Source organism: Cucumis sativus, chromosome 3 (assembly GCF_000004075.3).
Source record: "Cucumis sativus cultivar 9930 chromosome 3, Cucumber_9930_V3, whole genome shotgun sequence".
In the NCBI taxonomy this organism is placed as follows: domain Eukaryota; kingdom Viridiplantae; phylum Streptophyta; class Magnoliopsida; order Cucurbitales; family Cucurbitaceae; genus Cucumis; species Cucumis sativus.
In genome coordinates this window covers 14,105,065-14,121,882 of record NC_026657.2, presented here as the reverse complement: position 1 = coordinate 14,121,882, position 16,818 = coordinate 14,105,065, and the positions used below count along the sequence as shown (strand labels likewise).

General features: G+C 30.9%; 1 protein-coding gene across 1 annotated transcript; it reads right to left on the bottom strand.

Annotated features, from left to right (window-relative positions):
• Positions 1-15,302: 15,302 nt before the first annotated feature.
• On the bottom strand, positions 15,303-16,123 carry LOC101220038 (40S ribosomal protein S16). Its single transcript, XM_004140658.3, has one exon. The coding sequence runs from the start codon at positions 16,044-16,046 to the stop codon at positions 15,612-15,614; it is 435 nt and encodes a 144-aa protein (XP_004140706.1). The 5' UTR covers positions 16,047-16,123; the 3' UTR covers positions 15,303-15,611.
• Positions 16,124-16,818: the final 695 nt, after the last annotated feature.

Here is a 16,818-nt window from a genome sequence, read left to right as displayed (position 1 = left end):
ATATGCACATAATGAGTCAAGACAACCATGGGGTGAGAGGAACGTGGGTGGTGATAGATTAACCAATGTGGTTGTGTTAGTGGCCTAAGAAACCAAAGTGAATCAGTGGAATCCCAAGAGATGTTGATGATAATGCAGTCATTATAGTAGTCTATACATGAGAATGTTTCACGCCCTTGGCAAAAGGACTAACGAAAGACTAATGTGTGTTTATGTTTCATGAAATCAGGCATTGTGTATGTACATGAAATGAAAATAATTTGTGTATTATATTCCCCAAATATTTTCAAAACTATCACTCACTAAGTATTTGACTAATGTTTATCAAGCTTCCCTCCCCAGGTGATCAAGCGTTAAGTCCAAGTAAGGAAGGATGAAAAGGCTCTTATGCAAGGAAGCCAAGCAAGACATTCAAGTTTATTTATTATAATTTTTGTTTTGAAGAATGTGTGGAAAGTGAAATTTGTAGAACTCTTGGTGGTGTTCCCAAAACATTTAACGACAATACCTCATACTCAGTTTTTATTTTGGGGTTTGATGTCATTCTTCAACGACTTCTTTGTTTTGTTTTTGGTTTATGTCGTCATCCAGTTCAAGGATTCTAGGACCACGAACATGTCTCTGTATCCCTAGAATGTTCCCTAACACATTTTCCTAAAGTATAGGTCGCCAAATGAGCTCTTATAGGAGTAATTGAAGGGATAAAAGTCCTAGGCATAGAAGATTTTACAGAACCATTCCTCAATTTAATTTGAGAATCCTTAAATACCAATACATTGACAATATTTAAAATCAAAATTCTGAAAAAAAAAACTAAACATGTTTTTAAATTAAAAGATACAGAGAACTTACTCTTCTTGACGTCTTTGAAACTACAATCCATTGAATTGGGGACACCACCCGCCGGAGACCTTCCTATCCTCTAGGATGAGATTGGTTTGTGGGAACCAATTGGAATGGAAAACGTTTTAGAGAGAAACTATCTTGCATAAAAGCAAAATCATTAGTTTTTTTATTGATTAAGAAAAACCGTTTTTCTTTTGAATATTAATAACTTTTTTTCCGGAGTAGGAAAAGGAGTAGGTGAGAATCAAGAGATTTTATTGATTTAAAAAATGTTAAATTAATAGAAATTTTAATTTAACTAATTAATTAATTAAATTAAATTAATATTTCATTTAAATCATATTTAATGAATATCTCTCCAACATCTTATAGTTTTAAATTAAGAGACATTTTTAAAAAAATCAAAATAAGTTAAAATATTTACAAGCTATAGCAAAATTCTTAATTCTATCAATGATAGTCACTGATATAGTCATATCACTAGTAGCTATCAATGTCTATTATTAATAGAATCTGAAATTTTTGCTATGTGTTGTAAATATTTTGTAAAAATTGTCATTTTTGACAATTTGATTTAATTTAATTAAATCAAATTGAACGAAACTATTAATTAATTCTCTAATTAATTAATAGTTAAATTAAATATCTTATATTTAACTTAAATTAAATTTGAATCATATTCAAATATAAATTTCTCTCATAACCAATAATTTTAATATGAATCCAATTCACATTAAAATAATATTTGAACTCAATTTAATTTGCATGGGTGAGAGTGGTCTATATTGTCGACTCAATATGCCTACCATTTTGGAGATTCGTCTAATTGGAAAATCGAGAACACATCTACACAAGAAGAAATTCAGTCTTTCTCTATAGATAGAGTAAGTAGAGAGAATGTTATCTTAAGGGTTGATTCTAAAACTTGAACAATGTGGTGCCACACCCTCTCTTGGTTCGAGAGAAGTTAAGTTATAGTGGGACTATAACTTATTGTTCATTAGAGGAATCAGTGGTACTTAAGGTGTTAGATGTAACTACAGGGGTAAAATGACAACTTTTTATTTAGATGTACTTATGAGCAATTTGTGAAGGTTCATTGCAATGTTGATTGGTTACATCTAATGGACACAAAAATATATCTACAGTAAAAAAGAGTGCAACTGTTAATCTTTAATAGAATGACTAATAGTTAATTAATAGAGATTAATTTAATTAAAGAGTTTAATTAATTAATCTTGTATCATTGGAGCTTTAAACTATAGGTCTATAAGGTCCCTTGTTAGCTCAATGAGGATAAATGAGAATCAAATTTATTTTGGTTTAATTTTAATTGTTCAAATTGATTAAAGAGAATAAAATGCATATGATACAATTAATATAATGTGTTTGATACATTATAATATAAAGTTTTTAGGAGAGAAGTTAGTATTTGAATATGATTAAAATAATAATAAAGTTTATAAATAAAATATAGGTCAAAATTAATATGATTTCAATTTATATTAGAATTATAAGACATATGAGAAATCTAAACTACTGGTTATATTATATATGATATAATATAAAGTTTATATTATATAAGATATAATATAGTTTAAATTTAAATTTATTTTATTTTAATTAATATTTATTTAATTAAGAGAATAACTCCCACGCGAACGGAAAGGGAGGGAGTTATTTGATAATTTCCCCCTTCATCTCTCTGTTTTTTAGAAAATGATGGTTAAGATACAATCTTCAACCTTTATGTGATTTACGATCTCTCTGTTTTAAAAAAAAAATCTCTAAAAGAGTTTTCCTCTTCACAAAACCAAGTTACAACTCCTAGTTGATTTTCACCTTGAAAATAACGATGAAGATTTCGTGGTGTTCTTGGAAGATTTTATAAATGTTAGTTTTTTTTTTTTTCCTTTTTGTTCTTAGAAGCATGTTTAGGCTTTACTTATGTTTTCTCTAAATTTTTCTTTTTTCAAAATTGAATTCCATTTGCAGACATTCATCCGCTTCCGCTATGGAAATCTCATTCCTTCGCTAAACTACAAAGATATGTATATATGTACAAGTTCTAAAAAGGCTCTTAAGCTCAACAACCTTTGAACTTTTATTCATTTTGCCTTTAAGGCATGACACACATACTGAAAAAGAATTTTCTTCTAACTCATTTAGATATCTCTCAATTCTATTTAGATTTATGCGACCTAATCTTAGATAATGTCAAAGGTGGAGTATTTTCTTTTATTTTTTGTCATGGTTTTGAACAGTTCAATGTTGAGATGATAGATTCTAATTGTCATAGCATTCGTAAAAATTACATTTTGATGTCACTAAACACATTCTGATACCATTCTTAAAATAAACAATTTGTTTACATAAAATGCTATCTCGAGTAAAATTGTTCCAACATACAAGGTAAAGAAATTAAGTTCCTTTTAATATTAGTAACTATATATAAAGATTATTCAAAAAACACAAGTAAGATTTATGGAAAAGTAATTTAAGGCTTAGACACAGGCTTTCCAGTCCCAAACCTTCATGATCTTCTTTCCAACCTCCAACTACCTCCAGGAACTAATTTTCTATAAACAATACTAAATATGATTAGTAGTCCTTGAATCAATTTTTCAGACAAAATCATCATTCTTCACCAAATAACTTTTCGAAACAAATAAATCTTTTACTTTCTTTTTCTTAGTCAATTCTTCTTCTAGTGTCCGTCTAGAATACAATGAAAACAATTTTCTTTTGAAACCTTGGTCTTTTTGGCCTTTTGGAGGTATAAGTTTAGGCAACCTTTATTTTTCTTTCCACCCTTTGTTCTTTTCCAGCTTTTATTCCTAGAAGAATTTCTAAACTTAACCTAGAGGTCATATCTTGTGAAAAAATTTGTTAGAGATGGCAACATTTGCCTCCCTTTCTAATATATCCTTTGTTTTTCAACCAAGGCAGGTAGGTCTAGAGTCATTAAGGAGAGTAGTAAGGTTGTAGTTAATCTTGTTCACAACAGCATGTTACTACAAAATTGTAGATAACTCTTTAGAATAGTCTTTAGAATAAAGTTCATCTGACTGAACTCGTCAATAGCGCTCATTTCAACCACACGTTGAATTGAACTATCATGTTGAAAACATATTTCCAAACAACGTACGTGCATTGAAAATGAACTTGAGAGCTTCCAACTTGAGTTGAGTGGACTTTTGTCTAGAAATCTCATGAAAGGACTCCATGATTTGTCGTGCAATAATCATGCTCTCATGCTTTTTTTTAGCTAAAATTCAGTTAAACAAGACAAGATGTAAATTTGGGCCTTGTCATTGGCCTTCGTCCATTTGACATATGCATCACAAACTTTTCATGTTGTAAATCATCCAGAGATTGGAGTACATTCCTCAGGCAAAACAAATTTGAGTCCGTCTATAACCAACACAGTGTTATTTAGTATTTTTCTACGTTGTATAGTTTTCTCATGTTAATTTGTCAGTACCAAAAAAGAAATTACTGTACTAGTCATTTTCTTGTTGAAATAAACAGATTTACTCATGCTAGAATTTGCATAACTCTTTTAAACCCAACCAAGTTTTAGCAAATAATAATGAAATACCTGTTCTCAAGATCTTTTGACTGGTTTCTCGAGATCTCTTTCTCTCTTAAGATCTGCGATAAAAAATATGAGAATTTGAAAAAATAGTTTGATCGAAGTGTTATACCTTGCTTGAAACGTTGGAAAAATAAAGGAAGAACAAAAATTATATTGGTGAAAAGAAAAAGAAGATGAACAAAATGAGAAAAATGGAACAAGAACTCCATTGTTACCATGGAGAAGATGAACGCTGGAAAACAAACATGAAAAAAATGGCTCACCACAAAGCAACGCAATAATCACGATACGAAAAAATGATAAAGGAAAAAGAGAAGTCTTGTCAAGGAACGGAAAATGAAGATGAACAAAAGAATGACAGAGAACTTCATGCTCCCTTAGATAAGAATAACTTGTGAAAACAAATTAAAGATGAAAAACCCATGCAAGAGGAAGTGAGAGCAACATCAAGGAGCGAAGGTGAGGAAAATATCTAAACGAAGAAAGAAAATGGGAGAAAAAACTACAGCTGTGTCTGATGAGAAACAAGAGGAAGGAGCAATATAGGACGACATCGGAGCGAAAAGAATCAACGAGAATTTGTGAGATTACCAAACTCTTGTGTGCCTAAATAAAGAGTGAAGATATTTGTGAGAAAACGATTCTCTCTTTTCTATCTTTCCATAAATGTAGGGTAGTAAATTCATACAGTGAGGAACCCTAAATGGAAAGAGAACTATATAAAAAAAATCGGTTCCATAAAGTGTCGCTATGGGTTTGCAATGCAAAGTGGTTGACGTTGTTCCCACGAGGAAGACTTTTTCACACCGGTCTTGATTTAGAGGGTGTGATTAGACACTCAACATATGTTAAATTGGTTTGCAAATAAAAGATTAAGGGTGTGAATCGAGATCTTTTGTATATGGAGAATGTATTAGCACGCACAACATTCGTTCAAAGAACAAAATTTTATTTATTCTCGTGCTATTGATAGAGAAACGTCTTTAATAAGAAAAAAAATGTTTTGGATATTTAAATCTCATTTGGTTATTGATCACTATTATTACAAATAATGAATAATAATTATGTGTGGTAAAAAACCACTAGAAAATCTATTTCAATTTAATTTGACATTCCAAAATAAATTCATTAGCTCAAGAATATTAGTAAAGTCAACCTCTTTGACTTTCTAAAGTTTTTTTTTTTAATATCTTTTAAAGATGATTTTTGCTTATTTGTTTTAAAAATGTATAAAAGTAAGTAGTTTGAAAGTTGCTTTTAAGGAAAATATTTTTTATGAAATCGTTTTAATTTTGTTTGTTTATTTTTAAATAATTGGAAAAAGAAAACGAAAAACTAGTTTTCAAAAAGAAAAAAAAAAAACTCAATTATATAACAAGACGCGAAAATATTTACACTCTATAGAACAATTTTAAAAAAGAAAAAGTCCATAGGGCCACAACATGAAATAACATAAATACCCCTACGATTAATCAGTCACACACTTGTGAAAAATGGTTTTGTAACCGGTCTAAACGATATTGTATCCTTGTACACAGCCTAAAGGATCTTGCACTATTGTATCTGGTCTAAACGATCTTATACCCAATTTAAACCATCTTGTATCAAATCTAAACGATTTATTAGTGATAATGTTCTATCTTTGTCTATCTAGGATGAACAACTGATCGTTTAAATTTAGATTCTATATCAATATCATTTAAATCTTGTTTTAAAAAAAGAAAAGATATGAGAAATGAAGAATGAAGAAATGCTGGAAGAATAAATAAAAAATTATTAAATATTTACATAAACAATCGTAATATTATAATTTGAAGAAGTAGTAAATATGAAGAAATTAATAATAGAAAGAGATGATGAAAAAAGAGTAAAGAAGAAGAAAAAGAAGTAAAAAATCGTTAGCATTATTCAATAACAAATTTGAAATTTATGAAAATATCATGGATTTTTTATTTTGTTACCCCGATCGTAAATATTTGGTGTTTTGTTATATTTATAAAAATTAACCAAAAAAATCATGGAATCCAAATTGGTTTCTAAGTTTGTTATTGTTTGAGAAATGATTTTATTTTTTAAGGAAATAAATGTTTTTTGGATTTTTTTAATAATGAATTTTGTTTCATCAAATATATATTTTTATTAAAATTAAAGTTGATTAAGAAAAAAGAACATTAACTTCGAATATTGGCATCAATTCCAAGATATTGATTTCTACCCCAAGAATGATTCTTGAAGAATAGGCATTCCGAGTATTTAAGATTTCATCATTCCAAAAGTTTTATTTTCTTTTTATAAAAGAAATCATATATTCAAATAAATCTAAATCTAAATCATTTTCTTCTTTTTTTATAATTTATTTATTTTCTCTTTGAATTATTAATTTTTTGGTATCCTTATTTCTTCTTCATTTTACAATATTTACCAATTTTTTTATTTTTAGTTTAGAATTTCTTTCTTTCTTCTTCATTTTTCATCTTTTTTTTCTTGGTATAAGATCTAAATGATATCGATATCGACACCGACGAATTTAGTATAGGCCTAGGGAGCTCGAGCCTCCAACTTTATCATCTTTATATAATATATATATATAAAAAAAAAAAAAACTATCCAATTCTTGATATTTAAAGGAAAAAACTATTTTACTTTTAATATATAAAGAAAAAACTATTTTATTTTAAATCTTGCCAATGTAATTTATTTTTCAGATTTTTCTTTTTTTTCCTAAATTACGATTCTTCCATTTCACCGGAGAAATACTAATTATACATTTTTTCCACATAAATTAAAGCTACTCGACTTCATTCATTTTATTATTTCTTATTTTTATAAAACTTCATTTTTTTTTTAATTTTACTATTTTCCACCCACGTTAAAGTTATTCAACTTCATTCATTTTATTGTTTTTTTATTTTTATTTTTTTTTTGTTATAACGGGTAAATAGTTTCACTTTTTGCTATTTATAATAATTCCTTTATATTTTTTTTGAAAAAATATGAGAGAAAAAAATCTTCCTATTTTATTTTATAGAATATTTGAATTGAAATTTAAAATTCTATTCTCCTAAAAGGTAAAAAAATGAAGAAAAAAAATCTTTATTTTATTTTATGTAATATAAAAATTAAAATATTAGGTTAATTGTTATAATATAACAAAAATAAAAAATATTTATGGTTCCTCTAACAAAATCAAAAAACTCGAGATATTTTTTATGAATTTCAAATTTGTTCTTAAATATTGTGCCGATTTTCATTTATTTTTCTCCTTATTTGTGATTTATTCATCTCATTTTCATATTATTAATTTCTTCACATTATTATTTCTTCATTATATTCGTGTTTGTTCTTGTTCGTAGTTTTTTCATTTTCTCTTCTAGAATTTTTTTCTTCTTTGTCATCTCTCATATTTTTTTCTCTCTTTTCACTTCCTCAAATTTTCAATTGGTAAATGATCTTCGTCATCTCTCATATATTTCATTATTCCAAATCTAAACGATCTTGATTCACTATCGTGTACTAAATATAAAAGATCTTGACGCACAATCTTGAACAAAAATCAAGATCGTGTACCAAATCTAAATTATATTAGTATACGATCTTGTACTAAATATAAATAAGATTGGTCACGATCGTAAACCAAGATCGTTTAGATTTGGCACACTACACGATCTTGTACTAATACCTAAACGCGAGTGTGTATCATTTCTTATACAATTGTGTATCATGATTGTTTAGAAAAACAATTACACGCGCATGTGATTGATTAATCACGTGTTGACTAGGGTATTTTAATTTTTAACTGTGGACATGTAAGTTTTTTCTGTTTTCAAATTTGTTGAACCGTTGTTAGTTTACTATATTTTTTAAAACCCAAAATTTTATACTTTTGAAATGAAAGAGTGAAAAGAAAGATCTATTTAAAAGAAGTTAATTTGTTTAAAATAATAAAACAAAAGAAGAGAAGGAAACCATGAAATTCCAAATAAATTAAGGAGCACATAAAAGAAAGGAATTTGAAAAGCAGAGGTGAAACCAAAAGGAAAAGTGGAGATGAGAGAAACGAGAGTATATGGGGGTATTCGCACTTCCGTTTTGGTAATCAACAAATCCAAAATTTTGGTTTTGTATATACATATCAAATCATACCGTTTGTCTTCTTATCAGCAACGCTGCTATTTTTATCTTTGTTAGGTTTGATGTTCAATTTTTATATAAATATAATTTTGGAGGTATTTTTGGATTTTTAAACAATATAACAAACTAGTATTTACACTTTATATAACAATTTTGAAAGCGAAAAAAGCTTACGGACACGGTGAAAATTACTAAAAGTGGATATTTAATATATTTGGACAAAATCGTTTAGATTTGAGTAGATGCTCGTTTAGATTACATGAAATATTAAAAAATAGATATATTTATGAAAATTAACCTGTAATTTTTTATAAATAAAAATATATGATTCTATTTGTAACTTATTGTCTTTTTATTCTAAATAATGTATTCACTTCACTTAGTTTTTAATTTAATTTTCAAATCCCAAAAGGAATTGAATCACAAAATCTATTTTCTTTTAGGTTTAAAACTGAACCAAACAAAAAGAAAACTCATTAAATTTTGAATTTCTGTTTGAGTTCAATTGAGTTGGGCTATTATGTTTGATTTGGTCATTTCAATCAAGGCTTAGAGGATAGACAAGCAGCAACTAGCGAGTTATGTTGGTACTCGAATATTCTAAGATCATAGAGATTATGTCATAAAGTTTGTTGATTGTGTATAAACTAACTCAAATACTATTCACAACAGAAATATAAATTAACAAAAGAAAAAGAAAAAAAAAAGTCATAAACCCTAAATTGAAAGGAACTTAAGAAAAAGATAGCAAATAAAGAAGCAAGTTGAAAGGCATGTGAAACCAAAAAAGAGCGTGGAGATTGGCCAGCTGATTTGTGCAGGCAACCAAGCAGGTGTTGATATGGCGTAATTTCTACAAGATTCAACAACTCCCACGCCCGCGCTGACAAAAAAAACCGAAAACCCATCTCCTTCGCAGCCGCTCGATTCCCGAGAGAATCGAAAATTCCCAATCCCAACTACTGCAACTGCAAAACTGACACACACCCATTAATGGATTCTCCTCGTTTAGCTGCTTTACTCTCTTCTTTGATCTCCCAACTCCTTCTCCTCCTCTTCCTCCTCTTCCCTTCCTCCAACCCACATTCCCTTTTCTCCAATTCCGCCCCAGATTCCAGTTTCTATGCCAATCTCTTCGCCCACTTCCTCTTTTCCCAGGATTTTGCCGCTTCCCTTCCCTTTCTCTCTGTTTCCCGCAAGAGGAAGAGAACCAATCGCTCCGACCATCTCGAATTGGGGTCTTCCCATGGACGAGTTCATCATCTGTTTCGGACCCGGACTCCTGATTCTTTCAGAAATCACTTCAGAATGACTTCTTCAACGTTTGAATGGCTCTCTGGTTTGCTCGAGCCCCTTCTCGAGTGTCGTGACCCGGTGGGTTCGCCTCTCGATCTCTCCGTTGAGATTCGACTAGGTGTTGGTTTGTATCGCCTCGCCACTGGCTGCGATTTCTCCACAATCTCCGACCAATTTGGTGTTTCGGAGTCTGTAGCGAGGTTCTGTTCTAAACAATTGTGTCGAGTTCTCTGTACTAATTTTCGCTTCTGGGTTGAATTCCCTTGCCCCAATGAGCTGGAATTAACATCCTCGGCTTTTGAAGATCTTGCTGGGCTTCCGAATTGCTGCGGTGTGGTTTCTTGTACAAGGTTCAAGATTATTAGAAATAGCCATTTTTATGAAGATAGCGTCGCAACTCAACTTGTTGTTGATTCTTCGTCACGAATCCTTAGTATTGTTGCAGGATTTCGTGGCAATAAGGACGACTCGACAGTGCTTATGTCCTCGACGCTGTTTAAAGACATTGAACAAGGAAGGCTTCTGAATTCTCCTCCGGTTTACCTTCATGGGGTGGCTGTGAATAAGTACTTGTTTGGACATGGTGAATATCCTTTGCTTCCATGGTTAATAGTGCCTTTTGCAGGAGCTGTTTCAGGGTCAACTGAAGAGAGTTTCAATGAAGCTCACCGATTGATGTGCATTCCAGCTCTGAAAGCAATTGTTAGTTTGAGAAATTGGGGAGTTTTGAGTCAACCAATTCATGAGGAGTTCAAAACTGCTGTTGCTTACATTGGTGCTTGCTCAATTCTTCATAATGCTTTGTTGATGAGGGAGGATTTTTCTGCCATGGCTGATGAGTGGGAGAGCTTATCTTCACTTGATCATAAATCTCAGTATGTTGAAGCTGGATTGAATGTGGACTCAACTAATGAGAAAGCTTCTGTTATACAGAGAGCATTGGCTCTGAGAGCTAGAGAGCTTCACAGTTAGGATTTCTATCACAAAAATGCAGTTGTTTAGTGAAATAAGTACAGCCCATTTGAAAGAGATTTCCATCTCTTAAGATATTTATTGAAGGCAGCTCATCCAGCTCCATTCAACAATTACTATTGTAGGTAATTGATGATTCTTTTACAAATCTCTATAACAACATTTTCTCCCAAATTTTAGGTGTTCAGCTAATTCTATCTCTTTTTCTTTTTACACAAAAGTGGTCTAAATTTTTTTAGTTTCTATGTGTAGAATTAGTTTAGTTGTTTTACAATTATAAAAAAAAGTAGGCAAAGACTGGGATATTTGGAGATACCCTTGAAGGCATGGGTAATCTTCAAGTGGAAAACTTGATAATTTAGGACCCTTGTTGGCGGTTATGATTCTCAGAATGACAGGAATGACCACAAGAAATAGAATTATTCTTTATTGAATCAATGTGATCAAGCACAGGACCCTCTATATCGAGGCACTCTGTAAGAAGTACATACAAAATATACAACTGAAAAAGATAAATACAAAAGAATAATTGGGTTGTAACCATACAAATATATAATCAGGCTATCATATGACTCACTGAGCTATCTTAATAGGGAGCAACCTCCCTAATATTGAGGAGTGAGTACTTTATTAGATCCTTAATGTAGATTATTCATTCTTTTATTGTTTTCACAGCACAGAATTGCCTACTTTTTAGTCATCTTGTTAAAAGCTCCATGAAAGCTTGAATTTCGTTGTTGCCTGCCCATGGTTGACTTGGCAGAAACCACACACAACATCCTGCATTGGGTTTGAATTAGGCTAGTTTTCCTTTTTGATCATTGATTTTCAACTCTTGACTGTCATTGTGTTTTTTGGTTGGATTATAAAGGTAAGCATTTCGGGTCTATTTGGAATGACTTTCCAAGTGCTTACTAACGATTTTTCCACTTTGAAAGTCAGTCCAAACAGAGCATTCTTCTGATGTGTTGTGCTCACTTTTTGCTACTTGTCTACTTTCTCATAGCCTTTTGCTCGATTCTGAATTGGACTGTGGTCAAATAAATTGGAATATCATTAAGATATTATGGCATATTAGTTAATAGACATTAGCTAAAGGGTTGGAGCTTGAAAAGGTTGGTTATATCATTATATGCATGGTTTGGAAATAGTTTTAGGAGAAGATTAAGCCTTTCTTGAATGCTTAGTATACCTTTGATATGGTGTGCTCATCTTTTGCTACTTGTCTACTTTCTCATAGCCTTTTGTTCGATTCTGAATTGGACTGTGGTCGAATAAATTGGAATATCATTAAGATATTATGGCATATTAGTTACTAGACATTAGCTAAAGGGTTGGAGCTTGAAAAGATTGGTTATAGGCATGGTTTGGAAATAGTTTTAGGAGAAGATTAAGCCTTTCTTGAATGCTTAGTATACCTCTGATATGGTATTACATTTTTTAGCCTATGTTCTTGACAGCAAAACTAAAGTTTGGTTCTTATGAGAATCTAAGCAGCTGTTGCAGAGGAAACAAACTGTGTTAAACTCATTATGACACTGCCCTGTGAGTTGCATTTTAGATTCAGAATGTTGAATAGGCAATAGGATAGACTTATTGTAGTTTTACATATCTCATTGATTTTCTAAGGAATTTGATGGAACAGCGCGATTCTCTAGAGATCAGAGGTCCAAACTTCTTCTATGCTTGTTGAATAATCTTATATCAGAAATATTGAAGATTTGGTAAATTGTGTTTTCTGGTACTTGATTTCTTTGAGCCCCTTCTTTCTGTTACATCACTGTTTGCAGTTTAATATAGATTCCGCGATTGATTTACAAGATTGCTCGAAGATTGATATTAAGGTTCCCATTAATATTATTACTTCTCCACATAAATTTTTAGTTTTGGCTTCTGCATAGAAAGTCTCGTATTGATGGTGTTGATTTAAAACTAGCTACATCCCTATGATTTTATATGTTTTTTCTAAAGGATATGATATTTTTCATGTACAATTTATCTCTAAAGAAAACGTTTGCTGCCTATTGAGACAAAGTAAGAAATGTTACTACATCAAGTTTTGGAAATATCTCATGTCTTTCATTTATATTTGTTGTTTAATTTCAAGTTGAGAAAAAGTTAGCAACGTGATCTTTATATTTTGTAAGAGTTTTGATTTTTTTTTTTTTTTTTTTTTTGAGAATTAAGAGTTTTGATTTAGTCCTTATAGTTTGGTGAAATTTTCAATATCGACTCTATGGTTTGAATTTAATTTTAAGTCTCTATGATCTAAAAAGTTTCAATTTAATTACTAAGATTTTATTAAAAAAAATCATACTCTTTTTCATGTAGGAATATTTTATTTGAGTAAATGGGTTAGACGGTTTTGTTAATATTTAACGTAAAGTAAAAAAGAATAGGTGGGGTGTAAAGTAGCCAAGTAGATAAACGTGAATCATTGAATTGAGATTAGATTGAAGCTAGCTAAGGCACAAGTGTGAGGGCTAATTTTGAAGCTTTTGAGTTTGGTAAAGAATTTAGAATAAACTAATACCAAAAATATGGTGATCATCTAAGATTTATTCGTGTACAATTACATTACAATATTGTAAAATCATCTCGAAAGATTAGTTGATGTATAGTATGACACTAGCGAATGAAAAGAAAAACTAAAAGCTATATAGGTTAAGTTTCAACTATGTTCAAACGATAAGAGTAGAATTTGTAGTTTAGCATTTATTTATTGGTTGTTGTTATTTTAGGATAAACTGTCAACTCAGAGAGTATAAAATAAGAGTATGAGTGGGAGGACCCATAAGATTTGTTACGTAGAACTGGGACAGTTGGTCAATGAAAAATCATAAGAAAATTGGCTGGTCTCCTCCTTGTTAATTAAAATTTTAGTAAAATTGCATGAATCAGTGTTTAAACTTTTCATTGTTATTTGTAGAATGATTCCCACATGAATAATGAAGAGAAACATATTTGTAATAATACAAATAAACTTGAAAGACCTCTATCTCTTTTTTCCTTCGTTATGGTTTGAATTTTAGAGGAGCATATATCCACATGCTTAAATTCGTAAAAGCGTTATAATTTAAAATTAATTAATGATAAGTTTGAGAAATATAATAGCTTAAGGATGAAAATGACAATTACTATATAACTAATTTAATTGCATGGATAATACCATTACGTCATAATGGGACATGATGACATTATTCTATCTTCGTAGATGTAGTTAATGACAACTGTTTAAATTTAACTACCATTATTAGGCTAGTTCATCTGTGCACTATGTTACTGGGACATTGTGCTAGAGCTTAACGAGCTCCTTCTCAGGACCCCAATAAGATTTACATCAGCATCAAATAAATCTCTATCGGATCAACAATATGAATGATTTTTCTTTTGAATTCCTCTGATTTTACACACCATCAACACAATTTAAATTTCAAACCAAGAAAGCAAAATATATACCATACTTTTGCAAAGTGAAAATGAAATATTCAATGAATAAAAACAATATAGTAAGCATCGTTGATCTTCCTCCTGAAATCATTCTTTATGATTAAAAGAACAATTGTATATTAAATAGAACATATCAAACCTAGAGCAGAAATAACGTTCTAAACAAAATTGCCTCCATAATCTAGTTAGATTATATCATCAATGATTTTAATGTTGATGAGAAATAGGTTTTCTACAGAAGGAAACAAAAAAATAATCAACAAATCGATTTTAAATAACAGTGTAAGAAAAAAGTATTCAGTGAACCAACAACCATATGACTAGTTCACAACCAACGGATTTAAAATAAACTGCTTGTCATTAATTAAAATTGAATAAGAAGTCAAATACTTTCGAATAATTAAGGGACAATAACCAAAAAACCATTCAACCCTAATATAGATAAGAAAATTGGCTCAAGAACAATTATGTTAGATTGGAGCTAAAAGGCAAACTCACATTTTAAGAATGTAGGTTTGTTTATCTCAAAAGTACTAACACATAAGCTAAACACCTTTGACATTCGTTTCATGATCTATGATGGAGTTTAACCTAAGAGACAATGTCAAACCATATTCATAACTTGACCATCCCTCGCAGTAGGAAAAGAAAAGCCAATACCTAATCAACAATCCATCAAACATTACATCTAAACAACTGCCCTTAGGAAACCAAAGTTCACAGAGTTGGAGAAAAGGCATACAAATCTCCGAATCTAAAGCCAAAAATTATCAAGAGTTGGCTCAACTGTGTTAGCATTGGATAACTTTTCCACAGTTAGGCAGACATTAGCACAATTGTTTAAAAAAAAATCCTCAGCAAAGGGCAGTGCATTGATAACCCAGGTAGTATTTACAGACGCATTGAAGAACAATAGAAATAAAGAAACCAAAAAAGAAAAGTACTAAAGATATTTCAGAAACTCTAAAGAGCCCCAATAGACAAATACTTATCTAAAAGATATCCCAAATAACAAAAAGCTCAATAGGTAAATGATCATCATCAACAACAAAAATCTGTCACATAAGATAACTGTGGTCCATTTTGCACGCACAATAATCTAACACAAACAGAAAATCAAGATGTTTCAAAAAACATTTTGGTTGTGCAATTATCGCGATATCAACGAAAACTCAAGTCTTCAAATTCCAAATACTTATACTAAAGCATAAACAGAACCATAATTTTAAAGTCTTCAAAGCTATGTAAACTCAAAAACCAAAACAAATTATCATTACCGACTAACAAGTCTCCGCAATAGTTCCCTAGTACTCTTCGATCAACGGTATGACTTCTGAAACCTAGCACGAGCACCACGACCACCAAACTTCTTGGGCTCACAGCGCCTAGGATCAGCAACAAGCAAAGTCCTGTCATACCTGACCAGAATATCTTTAATCTCCTTCTTGCTTTGCTCATCCACGTATTTCTGGTAGAAGGCAACAAGAGCCTTGGCAATACTCTGACGGATGGCATAGATCTGGGAGGTGTGACCTCCACCCTTCACTCTGATGCGCATATCAACACCAGAGAAACGGTGACGTCCAAGGAGGAGGATGGGCTCGTAGGCCTTGAAGCGCAAGATCTCTGGCTCAACAAGCTCGATTGGGCAGCCATTGATCTTAATCAAGCCCCTGCCGCGCTTGCAGTAGGTGACGGCAACCGCCGTCTTCTTACGTCCAAAACATTGCACCGATTCGATCGGAGCCGCCATTGCTAGGGCTTGAGAGAAGTATCGGAGTGAAGGACTTCAATTGTAAACAGATGGTGAAAGCGGGAGGCAAAACCTGCTGAAGGGTATTTATATGATTTGTTTGTTTAGGGTTTTGGCGTTGCGAAATGGACCCTCAGTTTATGATCAAATTACGAAAACGGAATTTATTTTTGAAAAAATTAAATTAATCCCCAACTTCACCATCTCTCTATCTTTCCAAAAATTAAGCTTAAAGTATAATGTTTTATCAATATTTATTTTGATATTTATACATTTTATGAGTTTTCTTTTTCTTTTTAAAAAATAATAAATAAATGAAAAAAAAAGTTCATCATTTTGGTTCCAAGTTTGTTAAATAATTTCTATGGTTCAATTTTTTACTTCCTTTAAATTTTAGATTTTGTCTCTCGAAGTTATTTGTTTTTACTAAATTGATTAAATAAATAATATGATCTCTCCGTCCTATATAACTTCAAAATTTGTAGTAAAAGTTTTACATATTAAATTTTGAAGATTAATCGAGTATGTTTGTTTCACTTTGATTGTTTTGTGATATTAAACATTTTTTTATAACTTTTTATCAAATTTGAAAAGATTTACGTAGCTCCACCACCATCCCCGGGCTCTTTGAACCAATTCAAATCTCCAATAGAATAACTCTTGAACCACCGGTCCATTATTTGAATTTCACATACTTAGATCAGATTTGGTTCCGTTTAGATCAAAAATATTTGAGTACAACTTATTTATCATCTAACCTATTATGCCCATT